This window comes from Jaculus jaculus, chromosome 4, assembly GCF_020740685.1.
Source record: "Jaculus jaculus isolate mJacJac1 chromosome 4, mJacJac1.mat.Y.cur, whole genome shotgun sequence".
NCBI lineage: Eukaryota > Metazoa > Chordata > Mammalia > Rodentia > Dipodidae > Jaculus > Jaculus jaculus.
Genome location: NC_059105.1, coordinates 118,307,363 through 118,326,601, shown reverse-complemented (window position 1 = coordinate 118,326,601; position 19,239 = coordinate 118,307,363). Strand labels below are relative to the sequence as shown.

General features: G+C 37.3%; 2 protein-coding genes across 2 annotated transcripts in view; both read left to right on the top strand.

The window, feature by feature from the left end:
• Tmem131 (transmembrane protein 131) overlaps window positions 1–19,239 on the top strand; it is a 197,345-nt gene that overhangs the window by 122,923 nt on the left and 55,183 nt on the right. The window contains exons 8-15 of the mRNA XM_004669801.2: window positions 898–978; window positions 4,461–4,611; window positions 4,714–4,770; window positions 5,897–5,958; window positions 13,755–13,863; window positions 16,895–17,003; window positions 18,114–18,267; window positions 18,357–18,527. Of these exons, the coding sequence (XP_004669858.2) occupies window positions 898–978; window positions 4,461–4,611; window positions 4,714–4,770; window positions 5,897–5,958; window positions 13,755–13,863; window positions 16,895–17,003; window positions 18,114–18,267; window positions 18,357–18,527 (894 nt within the window). The remainder of the gene's footprint in view (window positions 1–897; window positions 979–4,460; window positions 4,612–4,713; window positions 4,771–5,896; window positions 5,959–13,754; window positions 13,864–16,894; window positions 17,004–18,113; window positions 18,268–18,356; window positions 18,528–19,239) is intronic.
• LOC101604809 (elongin-C) lies at window positions 11,877–12,294 on the top strand. The gene has a single exon (XM_004669800.2). The coding sequence runs from the start codon at window positions 11,921–11,923 to the stop codon at window positions 12,257–12,259; it is 339 nt and encodes a 112-aa protein (XP_004669857.1). The 5' UTR covers window positions 11,877–11,920; the 3' UTR covers window positions 12,260–12,294.

The window sequence follows — 19,239 nt, the reverse complement described above, 5'->3', positions numbered from 1 at the left end:
ACTACCTACTCTAAAATATCCAATTAGTTGTAGCCAACTATACTGAAACTTTCTTCACTGTACAGCATGAGAAGTTATACCTCAAATCCAGTAGTACCCCACTGCCCACTAACCAGCCTCTCTCCATCTCCTCAAAAAAACCTCTTTCTGTGTATGATGCTGGGATTCAAACCCAGGACCTTGTATATACCAGACAAACAGTCTACCAGTGAACTACATTGTAGATATATTGATACTTCATTTGTACTGGTGGATCTATCTCAGAACACTATCTTTACTGTCTTTTCACTATTTCATGCTAGTTATTAGAACCACCACTAGAGTGTATCTCGTGTGTATGTGCACGCATGCGTGTGTTTGAGACAGTTTTATGTAGCCCAGGCAAGACTCAAATTCTGTATGTAGCTAAAGATAATCTTGAACTTGTGATCCTTCTGCCTTTACTTGCCCAAGTGTTAAATTTAAAACTTGGTCTTAAAATTTAAATTTCTGAGCTGGACCTGGTGACACATTCGTTTAATCCCAGCACTAGTAGATGGATTGCCATGAGTTCAAGACCAGTCTGGGACTACAGAGTGAGTTACAGTTGAGACCCTACTTCAAAAAAAAAAAAAAATTACACAAATTATTTTATTTTGAAAAAAGAAAATTGTTTCATTGCTTTTAGAATCTAAATATCCAAAGCAACTATACCACTTCTGAGTTTAATTTTCAATGTTACCTTGTTTTAATTAGAAATACACTTGCTTATACAGATAATGAGAGACATTAGTAGCTATAAACATTTATGTATTTTTTTCTGATAAGCAATCAGGATGCCAGGCATTTCTGTTTTGGCAAGTGACTTGAATTGAGAATCTGGTTTTGATTGTAACTGTCACATATTCTTTATCCTAGGTTGTAGAAATGTATTCTAGTGGTGGAGACCTTCACCTAGAACTCCCAACGGGTCAGCAAGGAGGGACCAGGAAACTGTGGGTGAGCAAAAACAGATTTCTCTTATGTATATTTCACATGAAGCCAGTCACTTTCCTAAGTACCATAGAAAATGCTTATCACCTGACGAACTAACTACGAATGGTTTTCTTTAATTCATATCTTGTTAATTGATCAGATATCCCTGAAATTTGGATGAGCAAGTGAGGGGCAAAAATGGAAAGTCATAAAGGGCAATGTACAAACTTACTGTGTAGAGGGAAGCAATTTGAAGTCTCAACTATTTTCTCTGAATTATATTGGAAAACTTGCCTTTGAATCTGATTGATTATGTGTTCTTTGCATATGTTGTTTAAAAACTGAAGAACTCATTCCATTTTTAAAAATCAAGAACTTAACTCAGGCTCACTGTTAATAAAGGAAATGGCATTTGTAAAGGGAACCTAGTTTAGTGCATTAATAGCTCAGGAAGTTTTAAATTCTTAGGTGATCTATATCTTCCTTCAATATTGTTGAATTTTAAGTTTATCAGTGTCCTATCAGCCACTTTCTCTTAGAGAAGATTAGCAGATAGTAACCAACTTAAAGAATATGCCTGATTCTTTATATGATTTTTTTAAATCTTTTATCTACCATGCTTTATTACAAGAGGAGACAGTTGTGATAAATGCACTTTTGTACCAATGTCACCTAAGTCACTGCTTATGCTTATTAGAGGCACACTAACTTTTATCCTCACAGTTTTCTCATGGCAGTTTATTAATTGTTCCATTACATGTAACTTGCCCCTTGATTCGGTTATCTCACCAGTCTTAACAAGGATTGAGATGTGGAGGTGATATTTTGGGGAGGTCGACTTGAACATTTAGAGACAAATTTGTCTGTCAGTGATTTGGGTAATTCCCCAAGTAGAAAAGCATTAACAGGAAGAAGTATGTAATGGGGAGTCCATACATTGCCTTTCATGAAAACATTGCACTGTGAAATTATAGTTGCTTGAAAAGCCTTGTATAGAACAAAACTTAGTAAGGCTAAATACATGCTATTGGGCTGAGCCTTTAAGGTGCTTACCTGCAAAGCTGAAGGACCTAGAATAGATTACCTAGGACCCACATAAGCCAGATGCAGAAGATGGCACATGCATCTGGAGGTCTTTTGAGGTGGCTGGAGGCCCTGGTGCACCCATTCTCTCTATATCTGCCTCTCTCTCACTTTGCTTTATCTCAAATAAATAAATAAGTTAATAAAAATATTTTAAATACATGCTATTAAATTTGAATTATAATTCTAAACTGAATAGCTAAAAAATTCACTGTGAAATCTAATTGGCATCCAATAGACATAAAAGAATTTAGACATAAATATTACATGTATTGAGTATTGGCAAAGAGTAGCATAACCTTTTACATTCACAAACATATTAGGGGAAATATATATACATACACATATTTATATCACATATTTTTATTTCCCCCCAAAAGTTCAGTCATCTTTATTCCTACAAACCTGGAGTGGGGGGGGGAGAGCAGTGATAGTATGAGTATCTTTTGGTTTTTCGAGGTAGGGTCTCACTCTGGTCCAGGCTGACCTGGAATTAACTCTGTCATCTCAGGGTGGCCTTGAACTCATGGCAGTCCTCCTACCTCTGCCTCCCAAGTGCTGGGATTAAAGGTGTGCACCACCACGCCCGGCTAGTATGAGTATCTTGACTCTTGTCTTCTTGAAGGAAAGAATTCAATTGAGATGGTTCAAGCAGAAGTTTATTTAGCAAAGCAAGCAGTCCACATATAGATTGAGCAAGCTGTCCCAAAGTGGGAGGAAGCAGCCCAGTAGGTTCTGTGTTATGGATTCTAAATAAGTTTTTATGAATGTTTATGAGGTGGGTGACATATTCATTCATGGGGTAAGGTGATTCTTCTTCCCTCCCAAATCATGGCAGACTGAATCTCCCGTTTAGGTTGTTTCTCCCCACAAACCTCTAGAAAATCTAACAAGAGAGGGTAAGAACCACATTGGAAATGATATTGCAATGAAGCCGAGATGTTTTGAGAATCCAAACCCTTTACTATTGCACTTGTGTGGGGAAGTGCGTGGTGTTTTTTTTTTTTTAATTTTTTATTTATTTATTTGAGAGCGACAGACACAGAGAGAAAGACAGATAGAGAGAGAGAATGGGCGCGCCAGGGCTTCCAGCCTCTGCAAACGAACTCCAGACGCATGCACCCCCTTGTGCATCTGGCTAACGTGGGACCTGGGGAACTGAGCCTCGAACTGGGGTCCTTAGGCTTCACAGGCAAGCGCTTAACCGCTAAGCCATCTCTCCAGCCCTGGTTTTTGATATAGTAGAAACAATTTGTTTGCAGCCTCAAAGACAGTTAACATAAATGCACATTCTAGCAGCTACCAAAATACCCCTATAGCTTTCTTGGTTACTTCACACCTAACTCCTTCTTGAGACTGTTCAAGACCCCATGACTGATCTCATGGCTGGCTGTTCACTAAGAAAATTAAGCCTTTATCATGAAGGCTGGGCAGTGCTTTATAAGTATTTGTGAGGTTGTTCAAACAGAACAGGATTTAGGCTATTTGTTGAACTCATTTCTCCCAGATGCACTGCTCGTGTCTGTCTTCCATCTAGCCAAGCCTTGACATCACCCATGCCCATCTCAGTGTACACAAGAAAGTCCCAGAGACTGAGTCAACTGCCTAGAATTGCAAAGTATATGGTCTACCTCTAGGTTCTCCCACCACCTGTTTTGTACTTTGATACTATAAAGTTAGGAATATAGGGCTAAGTGGAGATCAGTAACTTATAGAAACTAGGGTTTCCTAAAAAAATGAGAAAAAAAATACACAGAAATTCCATTGGTTCTTAGGCCAAATAGTTCCTAAAACCACAAACAGAAACCCCCCAATTTTTCCATTCTTCCTTTTATATGTGTGAATCTTATCATCCAAAGAACTCAACATTTATAATTTCGTGTGTGTGTGTGTGAGTAGTCTTACCGAATGCATTTGCTAAGCTGCATTTGCCTAGGAAGGAAGCCTGTTGTCATAGGCTTTAAATGACGGGAAAACAGAGCAGAGGCTAAGCTCACTGGGTTATCCTTTACAGAGAATGCTGTGCGTTCCTGGGAAAATGCTTTCCTCTGCTGGTGACATTTTTGTTGGGGAGAGGATTTTGTTGAATTATATATACTACTGTCACGTTAAGAAATAATAGATTTTGTAGATTAGTTCTACCTTTTAAAGGGACTTGGTAGCTTACAATTGTTTCCAGTTCATTTGACTTCTTTTTCTTGCTGTACAAAACATACTCCATCAGTTCTAAGAAGTTCATTTCAAATGGTGACATTATCCCAAACTGGAGCATGTATTACAGGCAGTGAACCATATGTGTTTAATTGGTAATATATATGTAAAATGATAGTGTACTTTCACTCCATATTATTTGATTGAATAAAACAAGCTGGCTTTACAATATTGCAAATGCTGTACTACATTATGTTATGCTCACTTGTCAGGAAATCCCTCCTTATGAAACCAAAGGAGTCATGAGAGCCAGCTTTTCCTCCAGAGAAGCAGATAACCATACAGCCTTCATAAGAATAAAGACCAATGCATCAGACAGCACAGAGTTTATCATCCTTCCAGTTGAGGTTGAAGTTACAACAGGTTAGTGAGAAACTACAGAAATTCAAGTTCATCTTGTTCTCTTTCCATTGCATCTTATTCTGGCAGAATGAAAGATAATTGTTCACTGTTCTTTTTCCCAAGCTCCTGGAATTTATTCCTCAACCGAAATGTTAGATTTTGGAACATTGCGAACACAAGGTAAACCATGAGAGTGTCTATAGATCTGTATAAAACTCTGATTAGGATTCAGTAATGGATGACTTGACTGTGCTTTAAAAGCCATCTCACAGTAAGTTGTGTGATTGTGAACTCAGCCTTCACAAGTTTATGCCCATTCCTTTGATGAAATTCATTGCTTAGGTGGAAATATAAGGTCAGGAGATAATTTCAGTGTTCGGAATAGATTTCTAGTATTCGCCCCCCCCCCCCCCACCACCGCCCTCACCCTAGTGCTGAGGACCAAACTCAGGGCCTTATTGTGTTTGCTAGGCAAGTGACCCTTCCCTAAGCTAAATCCCTAGCATCTTAATGCAGTTCCTCATCTAGTCAATTGTGGTGAATTTTTTTTCCAGTAGTAAAATAAAGGAAGTTGCAAGATTTACTGTTTTTTAAGATACAAATTACTCAATTCATAATAATGATATAATGTCAAAAATTTATCCCAAATGGTTACAAAAAGAATTCCAACTCTAAAATTAAAAACAACTTAGTAAAGACTTAAAATTATTATATTTATTTAGGGATGTACAAAATCAAGAAAAGGAAAATAGGTAAATCCACGTGGTCTGAGAGCCCATGTGGTAGGCCTGAAAGAACTGTAAAAAGAAAGAGAGGAAAGAAAGTACAAAGAGCTCCTGCCATGTGGAGGGCAGGAGGGGGAAGACTTTTTTTTTTTTTTTTTTTAAAGGAGAAACTCAAGAGTACTTGTAATTTGGGATTTATTTGGGCCCTGTGTAACTAAGATTTACTTGTTAGAATTAAGACCACATTAAAAATTGAGTTTGCTTTTAACAAAGTAATTTTACATTGTATATTGTTAATTGTTTCATTATGCCTTGCTAGAAACTTAAAAAGTTAGTAATGTCTAAATTCACTAATAGTTTCCTCTATATTTTTGTTTTTATTTTGGTCTGGTTATTCCATAGGGGCAGCTCATAACCTTAGGAATAAAGTGATTCTGCCCTAATTTTGATTTTATTGGCATGATTGTCATTATATTTCACATACTAGAATAGCTTCAACTTGATATCTAATAAGGTAAATATTCTAATTTGCTATGAACCACATGTTTCAAAGAAATACTTCTTTTCCTCCATTTTAACAGATTTACCAAAAGTTTTAAACCTTCATTTGTTAAATTCAGGAACAAAGGATGTACCAATAACAGTAAGTTTTTTGCTTATTTCTTTCCTACTTTTTATATGTGTGCATATCATATACTTTATATATGTGTATATATTTTTGCAAGGTAACAACAGAGCTAAGTCCTTGTTCTTAAGGAATTATGATTTGTGGGGACCTACAGCTCTTTGGTTCTCTGTGGGTTGTGAAAAACCTGATTTCCCTCAGCACCCAGATTATAAGGGCGGAAGGGGAAGTAAATGATCTCTAAGCCAAGTTCAAACCAAAGCTCTCTAGGCTCCTCCTGTTCAAGCAGAACTGTGAAAAAGACCTGTAGATATAATAAGTCGTAGACTCTATGTACTTGCAGCAGGGATGGAGGAACCAGGAGTCCTTAGGCTTGGCTGCTTGACTCAAGATATGGGTAAATAAAGGGGCTGAAGAGATGGCTCAGTGGTTAAAGGCACTTTCTTGTAAAGTCTGACAGCCCAGGTTTGATTCTCCAGTACCAAGAACAAATGACTTCTGTGCCCTATAATGGAGTTGTGGTGCATAACATTAGATAGTTTTGGCCAAGATTTTTAAAAAATATAACCAAATTTTGCTTTGACTCACAACTTGATATTTCCAAGTCTTGTGCATAGGGAATAAATTAGGGAAAAAGAAGCAGAACATTGCTACTATAACTTGATGCTTGAAGCCTAAATTTAGGAAACTTAAGTGAAAATTTATGGATACTTGAGGCTTAAAAGCAGACTTTACCACCAGCTGGTGAAGTAGAGACCAAAAAGAGGAGCATATACAGACTGCAGATGTGGAAGCAAGAAACAGTCATCCTGGGTAACTGTTGTCCTTACTAGGAAGATTGTGATCTAGGCCATGTGTTGATATCTGACCTGCCATTTCTTCTCTTTCCACTTTTTCATGTTATAGTAATTCCATTTTTTGAGACATGGTCTGATGTAGTCCAGGCTGTCCTTGCCGTGTGGACTCCTGTCTCCACTTCCTGAGGGCCGTTTTTGTATGTGGTGCTAGAGATCTAACCCGGCACTTTGTGCATGTTGGGGAATATTATATAGTGTAAAGGTACTGAAACGGTTGTCTTTTTCAATGAAGTGTCCAATTAATCTTAAAAATATGGACTTAAAGGCCTGGGAATGAAGCTTGCTTACTGTGCACAAGACACTGGGTTAAAGCCCTAGTGCCTCTGCATTAATTATCCCTCATTGCTAGGACAAAATACCCAACTAGAAGGAGCTTGAGGAAGGAAAGGGTTTATTTTAGAGTTTCAAGGACAAGCGTCCACCATGGCAGGGAAAGCATGGAGGGAGCAGGAAGCCTGTGCGCATCTCAGCAGGGAGAAAGTCCGGGGGTGAAGACAAGCAGGTCAGAACTGCAAAACCTGCAGTGGCATACCTCCTGCAGCAGTGCGGTGCCTTCAAAGGGTGCTCCTAACAGCACCACCGACTGGGAGTGAGTATTCAAACCCATGAGTCTAAGGGGAACATTTTACATTCAAACCACCACATTCTGCCCCTCGCTTCCATTCACTTATATCCATCTCATCATGTAAAAATTCGTTCAGTCCAACTTTTCAGAGTCCCCATAGTCTTTACTAGTTCTAGTGTTGTTTATTTAAAAGTCCAGAGTCTCATCTGAGACTTAAGATAGTCTCTTAATTCTGAGCCCTATAAAATCAAAGCATAACTTACATAATTCCAACATACAATGGCACAGAATAAACATTTCCGTTCCAAAAGGGAGGAATGGGGCCATAGTAAGGAAAGATTAGACCAACACAAGACCGCAACCCAGCAGGACAAACACCAAGTCCTGCAGGTCCGGGTCCTGTGTCTGGGCTCCAGACGGTGTGCGGAGCTCTGCCCCTCCAGCCATGCCGCCTGTGGCCTCTCTCCTTAGCAGAATCTACCCCAAACCTACAGCTTGTCTTGACAGGTATTTTGTTTGTTTTCTCTTATTTCTTCCTTCATTCATTCTCTTTGTTTGTTTATTATATAAATATTTGAATATCAACTATATGCCAGCTGCTCTGTGAAGTCCTGTGAATATAGCAGTGAGTCAGACCGAGAGAGGCTCCTTTACCATCAAGCTTACTTTCAAGCAGGAATTCTTGGGGCTGTGGGAAATATATATACTTATTCTAAGTATAATAGGAAATCATGGGGACTTTTAAGCAAGAGTAACATTGTCTGACTTTTATGTTATAAGAGATCACTGTGGAGAGTAAAGTGCAGGGAGAGGCACAAGTGCAGAAGGTAAAGGAGACAGACTCAATCACAGTGGTCTGATGAAGAGGTGATGGGAGCCTAGACTTCTCACCTGCATGCATGCGGACAGAGTTTCAGAGAGCTTGTGACGGTCTTCTTTCTGCTTGTTTCAGCATTTTCTGAATAACATACCAGGCCTAGAGACTTATACCTGTTTAGATACTTTATTTTTATTTATTCACTTATGAGAGTGAGGATGGATGCACCAGGGTCTCTAGCCACTACAAACAAACTCCAGGTGCCTGCGCCACCATGTGCATCTAGCTTATGTGGGTTCTGGGGAACCAAACCTGGGTCCTTGGGCTTCACAGACAAGTGCCTTAACCACTAAGCCATGTCTCCAGCCCACTTACGCATTTTTAGAAAAGTTCCTATCTTCTTCCATTTCTCACATATATTCAGTTTTTAGGATGGCTTAGGCTATGCTAAATGCTGGAGATTTTTAAAATAGTCCCCTTTAAGGGAGCTTAAACTCTTTCCAAACACTGTAGTCTTTATTTAAAGCATCACAAATGCAGATAACACAAAATACAAGTTCTTCACCTGGCAATGGGCAGGATACCTACAGTGAAGCCTTCCTGACACTGTATATGATGCAGCTTTGAGAATTGATTTTCCTAGCACTTACAGAATACTAATGTGATATAAATGTCTTCCTAAAGGAATGTTGCACCAGGTTTCCAGAACCACCACTGTACTTACTAATTTTACTGGTATAGGCTTGATATAACTTGTTGAATTTATGCACAAATTAATACAAATGCAGTTCTTATGAACTAACATTTATTTTCCCTATTTGCTCTCATGCCTTTATAAGTACTTTTAAAATGCCCTGGATTCATTTAAATCTCACTTGAGAGTTATTTGGGTCTGAATGTCATGAGAAAAAGCTGGAACTGGAACTATATTTAGAGCATATGTAAGCTGCCTCTCCTGGGAATCTTGCCACATTTTTCAACTTCTTAATTATCTTTGAATAAATAATAGTTAGTAACTAGTATAAGTAAACTTATTACAAGGTAATGATTTTGTATTCTTTTTCATGTTAAGTCATCAGATGTACCAACCACTGAGCTGTTTTGATTCTCTTTTGCTTTGCTTTATTTGTGTTTCCATAGAAAAGTAGATTTTTTTAAATATATTTATTTGAGAGGGGAGCAGATAGAGAGAAGATGGGTGAGCCAGGGCCATCAGCCACTGCATACAAATTCCAGATGTATGTGCCATCTTGTGCATCAGCTTATGGGTCCTAGGCAATCAAACCTATATCCTTTGGCTTTGCAAGCAAGCACCTTAACCGCTAAGCCATCTCTCCAGCTGAAAAGTGGATTTTAACTAATGTCTCAAGTTTGTTTTTAATAATATGAGTGAACAGCTCAGGTCATTTGTATAAAACATGAGTCACCAATTGTCTAGTTGTTTACTGTTAGTACAGTATATTTTAAGACGATAATTGTGAGTATAAAAGGTTCCTCTGGCATGGAAAAATCTTAAAATGTTGTATTTCTTGTTAGCAAATCATTTTTTTATCATCTGTTGTACGTTACTAAGATTGACTACATTTTAAGAAAAACCACTAGTTATTTCTGGCATGATTTTGTACAGGCTGATAACACTCAGAGTGCTGGTTGTTTACTGATGAACTGCCGCTTGCAGTATGTAAGCATGTTGGGACATGGTCACGGTTCCATTCTTGTTGTCTCATATCCATTGGAGTAGGTGGAGGAGGTAGGAGCTCTTATTCCTTCTGAGAAGCTTCTCTGCAAACTTGAGTTTTATAAGACCATTTCTGTAACAAATCATGAGCTCAAGGTAAAAGTGGCTAATTTGATAAAAACAATAAATATATTGAATCATAAAATTTTGTAGATGGATGAGACCTCAGAAAATACCTATACCAGTCCCCCTACGGTTTTTTTTTAATAGATGGGGAAAATGGATTTGAATATGTGAGCAGTTTACATAAGCTCACACTCTAGCACAGCTACTAGATTGTCATGTATATTCTATACTTCTTTCCTTCTCTTAAAAAAATTGTTAGTATAGTATAACAGTATAAAAAGGCAAAAAAAAATCTTTCATTTGTAGTTTATCTCACAATTAAAAACACTTTGTTTTATTCACACACACACACAAAAAAAACCTACATACATATCCTTCAGGAACTGAAAAGATTTGTATTTTTTTTTTTGTATTTTAAGTTACAGCAAACTTATTGAAAAGTAAAGGTATTGAAATGAACATATCTTTCATTTAGTTCTGAGCCCCACCCAGTCTTAGATTCAAAAGCACATGAGAAAGTATTCTCAAAGGAAAAGCAAAGCAAATGAAAAATTTTAAATGCTGAGAGCCCAGATCAGAAGCTAAGGCTACTAAGAATTCCAGCACAGGCCCTCAAGTTCCTTGCTAGGTATGTCGGCATCTTGGGTAGATTCAAGTTAGGAGCTATAGGTGAATGAAACTATGTGGTGATTATCTTTCTGTAATTGGGTGAGTTCACTGAGAATGATCTTCTCCAGGTTCGACCACTTTTCACTGTGTTGTTTTTTCCTTATTGCTATGTAGAATTCTAACATGTAGATATTCCAGCACAGGAACCTTTGCCCTGCCCTTCGTTTCCAAAGCACTTTTCACACCAGGGGAACTTTGAACCAGCTTTCACCTCTTTGGAGCTCTGTCTAGGCCAGAAGCTGAGGCTACTAAGAATTCCAACACAGGGGCCTTTAGTTCTCCCTTCATCCTTAGGAAGCTGGGCACAAGCAAGATCTTTCAGCCTGTACCAGAAAGGCAAACATGTTCACATGTCCTCTGCCACGTGGATACTAGCTTAGAACTTGTGTATATGTGTTACTGTGGGAGAGTATACATGCCAGTGAACTAGAAAGGAGCCCATTAAAAGGTAAGGCAATAAAGGCTTCAAGAGGAAGGGTAGGAAAGCATATCTCAAGCAATATGAAAGTAATCGAAGTCAAAATACACAGAGGTGGCAAAGTAAAAGCTGGGTAAAGGAGGTGAGATGAGGCAGAGACAGGAGATAGGAAGGGTTAACCAAAACTAAGTATGTGTTAAATTAATTAATTAATATAAATAAGTTAATAAAGAATAAAAGAATTTCAACACAGGCAATGCAAGCATCATCCTCAAGGCTATAGGCTAACATCAGCTCATGGGAAGGGAGCTGCCCTGGCAGGCCTGTGGTCCTTGTACACAGTCATCACCCCTGTGGTGGCGGACACAAAGCAAGAGGGTCAGTGTCTGTCTTCACACTTTGCTCACGTGCTTGTGTGCCTTCAGGAGATTTCCTCTTTGACCACAGTGTGGGCAGATTCTTACAAGAAAGCTGAAAGAGGGTCAGCAAGGAACGAGGGGAAGAACCTACTAACCTGCCAAATGCTGTTAACAAGCATGTCTGATGAGTTTCACAGATACCAGGAAATGATGGATTTTGACATCAAGTTCATAAAGTCCCTGATAATTTCACAAATAGCCCATGAGGATTTTGAGACCAACATTAATATTCATGGTAAATTGTAAAGGAATATTCTCTGATCAAGATTTGTTTGCAGACTGGGGTAGGCAACTGGGAGTCGGGGGGGGGGGGTATTCCTGAATAGGGGCTGTGGCAGTGTGCGGGGACACAGCCGGCTGTGGTGGCTGCGGGATTGACTAGAAACTAAGAAAGTTCTTGTGGAATCGAAGTAGAATTTCATAAGAGCATAATGGATGGAGAAGAGAAAACCTATGGTGGCTGTGAAAGCCCTGATGCCATGTATGTCAAATTAATATCTTCTGATGGTCACAAATTTATTGTACAAAGAGAACATGCACTAACATCGGGAACAATAAAAGCCATGTTGAGTGGGCCAGGTCAGTTTGCGGAGAATGAAACCAATAATGTCAATTTTAGAGAGATCCCTTCACATGTGCTATCAAAAGTATGCATGTATTTTACCTACAAGGTTCGCTACACTAACAGCTCTACTGAGATTCCTGAATTCCCAATTACACCTGAAATTGCACTGGAACTGCTGATGGCTGCCAACTTCCTAGATTGTTAAATAAATTACAATAAACTGTTAATTTTTTCAGTATTAAATACCTGTAGTTCATTTAGAATTTTTTTCATATATAGCATGTTCCCTGTGAGCAATTGAGCTATAAGTTAATTGCAAAGCAGATTGCCTTCTTTTCTTTTGCATAGCAATCAGAGCTGAAATTTGCTTGCTATCTCAACAAATTAAGGACGTTTTCACAAACTGAGAAATAAACATTACAATTAGTAGGTGGTTTTTCTTTATCCTTTGGATATGACTTTTGAAATTATCACAGTGATATAGAAAATGCTGAAATGTAAACATAAATGAACAAGTTCTACAGGTAAATACTGGGCTAAGTACTTTTTATGTTTTTAGTGTTTTTTTAAAAAAAAAAGTTCTGGTCTTATAGCCACTGATAGCATTACTAGAGTTATGCATAATTGCATGGAAAATCATGTTTATAACTTAGCCAAAACATTGATTTTTTTTATAACTCAAAGGATAAGAGTTGAAATTTCTTATGTGTTTTTTGATAAACTGCAGTATTGTTTAAGTATCTTGTGTTGTTAATGCTACAATTTAAAGTACTTCATTCAAAAACAATTGTGGGAGATTCCTAGGTATAACTTCAAATAGTAACTGTTGGAACTGTAGCCACATGGTCAACAAGTAAATGATACAACTAAAAAAAGATTTGTTTGCAATATACCAGGATTTTTTGAAGCCATGCTTGTGCATAAGCAAATGGCTCTGGTCCAAGTTAGGAAACCTGGTTTCAGTTCCGCCTCTTGATGCTCAGCTAAAACTTTACTCCTATTGCAAGGTTCTCTTCATTGGAACAGCAGGCTTTATATCTTACGTCCCTTTTAACTAAACAACTTATGTCATGGGGTTGTAGCTCGGTAGGTAGAGTGCCTGCCACATGCATGTTCACCTGTCGCTGTATTAGATTTGTGCTGTGGACTCCTTTAAGAAGGGCCTTTTCATAAAATCTTCATGCCACCTTCTCTGCAGTGCAAACTAGATGTTCATACAGAGAAAATTAAAACTTAGAAAGTGACTCATATGCTCATACTAGAATGTGAGTTTCTTTATTTTTTTATCGACAACTTCCATAATTATAGACAATAAACCATGGAAATCCTCTCCCCACATTCCCCTTCACAGCTCCACTCTCCATTGTATCCCCTCTCCTCCTCAACCAGTCTTGTATTTTTGATGTCATCATCTTTTCCTCCTATTATGATGATCTTGTGTAGTATATGAATTTCTTTTTAGATTCTTACACTTTCTAATCTGTCATACATTTTTTTCTTTGGTCATCATTTTATTTCATAAAGATATTCTAATGAAATTGACTTAAAGTTTTATTAATTTGTCTATTTGTCCTATTTCATTTAAAGCTATCATGGAAGCTAAATTTTTCAAATTTTAAGTCTACTTTACTTTTCTGGTATACTTTCTAGTATAAAACAACTAAACTATTACTAAAATAATGCAATTTTTTTCTTTGCAGAGTGTTCGACCTACACCACAAAATGATGCTATAACGGTACACTTTAAACCAGTCACATTAAAAGCTTCTGAAAGCAAATATACCAAGGTTGCAAGCATTAGTTTTGATGGTAAATATATTTTTTTCCTCTCCTAGAGTCGTATTATTTTGTTATGCTGGAAAGCATCTATATTGACATGTTAATACAGAAATCCAGTCTTTTAAATCACAGTTATCATTACTGCTTAGGTTTTTTCCTTTTCTTATAAATCCTCATAAACTTGTTTTATTGATTCACAAAGTATCATAATGTAAACCTAAATCAGTATTAATGATTTAAAAACATTAGCAAGTACATAAGGGATGAAATACTTCTATAATCTAGGCTAACTAGTTGGATATATAATTTTCATTAATTATGAAGTCATTAAATGATGCAATTACATGACAACATTAAATTTCAGAAGCATGTTTAAGTTTGAGAGCAATAATAAAACATTCTAAGTAGCATTTTTATGTATTGGCTTCTAAAAGTAAGGCTTAAACTAAAATAATAGCCTTTTGATAAAAGTTTCAAACAGGTCTAATATATATTCTGTTGACTGAAAGGTTAGCCCAGATCTATGGCCATACCACCCTGAATGCACCTGATCTCATCTGAAATGTTAGCCCAGACTATTATCTTCATAGCATGTTTTTGTTTTTTCACCCAACTTACTAGAAATTTTCTGTCACAAAAAAATAAGTGGTGACTTAACATCCATATATGTAATTAACTATAATAACTAAGACTGAAGAATGTTCATCTTCTCTATTGCCACCACCTGACCATGCCCAGTCTACAGAGGGCCCATTCCACAGGGGCCCATGCAAGTAAGGAGCTGCAAAGCTGAAACTGACATTCTGACAAAGCCATGCTGCCCAGAGTCCACATGTTGCAATTTAGCTCATCAGATGAAGTATTTGATCACTGAGTATAGCAGGACCTGCCCAGATCTGCAGTGTTTGTGCATATTCTCCATTGCTGGAGGGTTCTGGGGAAGACCTGGAGCAGTGACACAGGCTGCCTGCTGGCTTCAGTTAACTCAGGATCTCCCAGGGAGTCAAAATTAAATAGAAAACATACTTTGATAATGAAGATGTCAAGAGGTATTGCTACTATAGTTATATGCACATGTGGGGTAAATGACCTTTATAGTGATAAGACCTTCATGACAGTGTCGACATCAGGAGGGACATACTCCTCCCAGGAAGAAAGAGTGACCAGGAGTAATTCTGAGCCCTGAGATCACTGAGGCCTCACCCTGCTGGTCTTGCCTTGGCCACACAGTGTGGTCCTCATTCTGAAGATACTGGGCTCCTCTCCTCCAGCTCCTTCATGATACCGGCTTATGTCTCCTTTGAGATGAATGTAGTGCCATTAGTATGAAATCTGCCAAGATCACAGACTCTTCTTTCTTTTTATTTTTTTTTTATTTTTGCAGTGCTAAATATTGTACCAAGGGCTTCGTACATGCTGCAAGCACTCTGCTGCTGAACTATACTCCTAGCCCTAAAATACTGTTTCTTAAAAAAAATATGTAAAATTAAATACATGGAAAAGCATTTTTAAAAGTAACTGTGTTTCTCTAAAGTGGTTTTTAATGTCCAGGGAAAATACCTCTGCCATCCACCTCACCCAGTCCTCCAAAACCCAACAGAAATATTTCTCAAAAGTTGCTAGGAAAGTCAATCATGAAGTGTGTCTTTCTTAACTTATAATATTTTTGGAATGCACCTTGTATATATAAACCCTTTGGTGTTCACATATAAGCAAGCATGTACTCTTCTGGCCAAAAAGTACTCTATGATCTTTAACTGAATTTTCTTTAAATTTTTTACCACTTTAGTTTACTGAATTAGTAATACTATGATTGCCTGAATATGGCCCTTGTAGTCAGCCTTACATTACATCACAAAGAAAAATTTAAAGTATCCAGAAACATAACTTTGTAAGCAGAAAGCCCTAAGAGGCATACTGGAAATTTTTTTAATATTTTACTTAATTTATTTGAGAGAGAGAGAAAGAGAATGGGCATACCAGGGCCTCCAGCTACTGCATACGAACTCCAGACACATACATGTGCCCCTATATGCATCTGGCTAATGTGAGTCCTGGGGAATCAAACCTGGGTCTTTTGGCTTTGCAGGCAAACACCTTAACTGCTAAGCCATTCCTCCAGACTGCATACTTGAAATTTTAAAATACCTAAAGTCACTGTATATAGTCTAGATCATTTCTCAGTACTTTGTCTTCAAGCTGAGAACACATATTTATACTTATAAATTCTCATGGTTGGAGGTATGCCTGGGATACTTTCAAGGGGATAAAGTTGAAAAGCTTCTTTATTTGCTTTGAAAGGAACAGCTAATGGGTTTCCTTAATTCCAAGTAGAGTTATTCAAAACTGTGACAGATTTAGTGGTTTACTTTATCAGTGAGACATCATCAAATGGTAACTATGAGCTGATGGCAGGGAAGGATTGGTCTCCTTATTTATGTAGTTCTCAGAACTGGAAAATCTGAGGCATGAGAGCTTACTTCTCTTGACCTTGTCTTGTAGCACACCACTTTATTGATAATTATAGCAAGACTGACCATACAAGGAATGTTGCTTCTTTCTCAGTACAGCTATGAACCAGCAGTGTTTAATGGGGGTAGTTTTGCCTTCCAGGGGACATTTAGCAGTGTCTATAGACATTTTGGGGTGCAACTGCTGGGAGAATGCTACTGACATCGAGCAAGCAGAGACCCTGTCAGACATCCCTTAGTGCATAGGACAGTTTCCTACAAGAGATCATTAGTCTGACCTAAAATGTTCACTAAGAAACCCTACTGTTGTATGTAAAGCCACCACCTATGGCTATAGAGAAGTAGCTTAGGTACTGTTTTTCTTCCCAGCTTGTGTACACTTGCTAATTGCTACCCTGTGTATTTCATTCCAAGATTTTTTTTTCCTCCTTTTGTATGAAAAATGCAATTTGATTTAAAATGTTATACAAGTGTTCTGTTTGCCAATTTGAAAGCTTATTTTTAAAAAGAAGATCCTTTTATGTCACAGAAAGTTACTCGTACTTATAAATGATAAAAAGTGACAGATTTTTTTTAATGCTTCCTTTCAGCTTCAAGGGCAAAAAAACCATCTCAGTTTTCTGGGAAAATAACTGTTAAAGCAAAGGAAAAGAGTTATTCTAAACTTGAAATACCATATCAAGCAGAAGTTCTAGATGGGTGAGTTTCTTTTTAAAATAAGCTTTTAACTTTTTACTAATAGATAAATTCCATTTCCCTAATAAGTAACGTTAGTAGAAATCATACCCAAGTTCATCTGAACCCAGTAGGATTATTGCTGAAAAGAACATCCTTAACTATAAAAGAAAACCTCCTTTATCTTATTTATTTATTTCTGGCTTCCTAAGAAGAAAAGGGTAAGTGGAATAATAAGATTTTTTTTTAGTGATTAAAAAAATAAGTGTGTGTTTGTTTGGTTGTTTGTTTGTTTAAATAATATCAGTTGGACCATTTGATATCATTCCTTTTGTAACTCCTTTTGTGAGTGTGCCTTGCTACTAAAATACTTTGTGACTTGAAACAAGATCATTTGTATTCCTTTATAAACTCATAAGCACCTCTGGAATTAGAAGTTTTTATAAATTAACAGTAAGATGAAATTCATTTTCTGATTACACTTGCACCAATGAGATTTATTAGTACATAGTATAGTATATACTCTGTAACAAAACTGGAGGCAATTTCAATGATGAACATGATTTTCCTCAAAATAGATTAAAAGCCTTTCCTGATAATACATTCTTGATTCTAATTATTTGATTTTTTTAAATTTTTTGTTTATTTTTATTTATTTATTTGAGAGCGACAGACAGAGAGAAAAAGAGGCAGATAGAGAGAGAGAGAGAGAGAGAGAATGGGCGCACCAGGCCTCCAGCCACTGCAAACGAACTCCAGACGCGTGCGCCCCCTTGTACATCTGGTTAACGTGGGTCCTGGGGAATCGAGCCTCGAACCGGGGTCCTTAGGCTTCACAGGCAAGCGCTTAACCACTAAGCCATCTCTCCAGCCCATAATTATTTGATTTTGTATAATAAAACAGGCAATAGTTCTTTATTAATTTCAATATTTTCCCACCTAAATTCTGCTTCAAGGCATGTGGTTGAGTTACATAATTATAAACAGTAAATTATTTAAATACTATAGTTCTGGTTCCATAATATAGTCCTCAATGCTAAATAAATGTAAATGTTTATAACAAAAAAAAACTTGGATTGTAAATTAAAACATGGAGATAAAGATGTTTTGTTTGTTTTTATTTCCTTCAAATAGTTATTTGGGATTTGATCATGCTGCAACATTATTTCACATCCGAGACAGTCCGGCCGATCCCGTGGAAAGACCAATTTACCTTACTAACACTTTCAGCTTTGCGATCCTCATTCATGATGTGTTGTTACCAGAAGAAGCCAAGACAATGTTTAAAGTACGTCCAAGACCCACACACCTTTGGTTTTGCTGCTCTGCCAGCTCAATGATACTGACCTTTGTTTTTCCTCTTCCCTCCTTTGTTAGGTTCACAACTTCAGCAAACCAGTTTTAATTCTTCCTAATGAATCAGGATACATTTTTACCTTGTTTTTTATGCCATCTACATCATCCATGCATATAGATAACAACATTTTACTTATTACCAACGCTTCCAAATTTCACCTACCTGTGCGAGTATACACTGGCTTTTTAGATGTAAGTGCATTACTTCTCTTTAAAATGTGAACTCCCTGCCCATCTTTTGTATTTTTACACATTATTAGGCAGTTGTATTGCACACGTAAGAATGATCTAATTGTTTATTAGTAATACCTCTAAGATACAATAATATCCCCTTATCCACAAAGGATATGCTAAGACCCCCCTCAAAACCAGGGTAAGTCTGTATCCTACATTATTATTTTTGAGCATCTAAGGGGGATTCATTCCAGAATCCACTACAAATGTCAAAATCTGTGATTGTCCCTTATATAAAATGGTGTACTATTTATAGGTAACCAATAAAACTCACAGATAGGGAGGATTGAGTATGCAGACTGCCTTTTCCTCTACAAACCTATGGTTAAGTTTAATTTATAAATTAGGCTTGGTGAGAGATTAACAAGAATAGCCAACCAATAGTAAAATGGAACAATTATAACAATATGTTGTAATTACTACTTTCACCGGGTGTGGTGGCACACTTCTTTAATCTCAGCATTTGAGAGACAGAGGTAGGAAGATTGCTATGAGCTCAACTCCAGCCTGAGACTGCAGAGGGAGTTCCATGTCAGCCTGAGGTAGCTTTCCATTAAAGAGAACATTTTGTGGCTGTTATTTGGCATATTGCAGTTGCTGGCATCACTACTCAGTATCACTATTCTTGTTCTTTGGGGCCAATATTTAAGTAAAGTAAGGGTCATTTGAA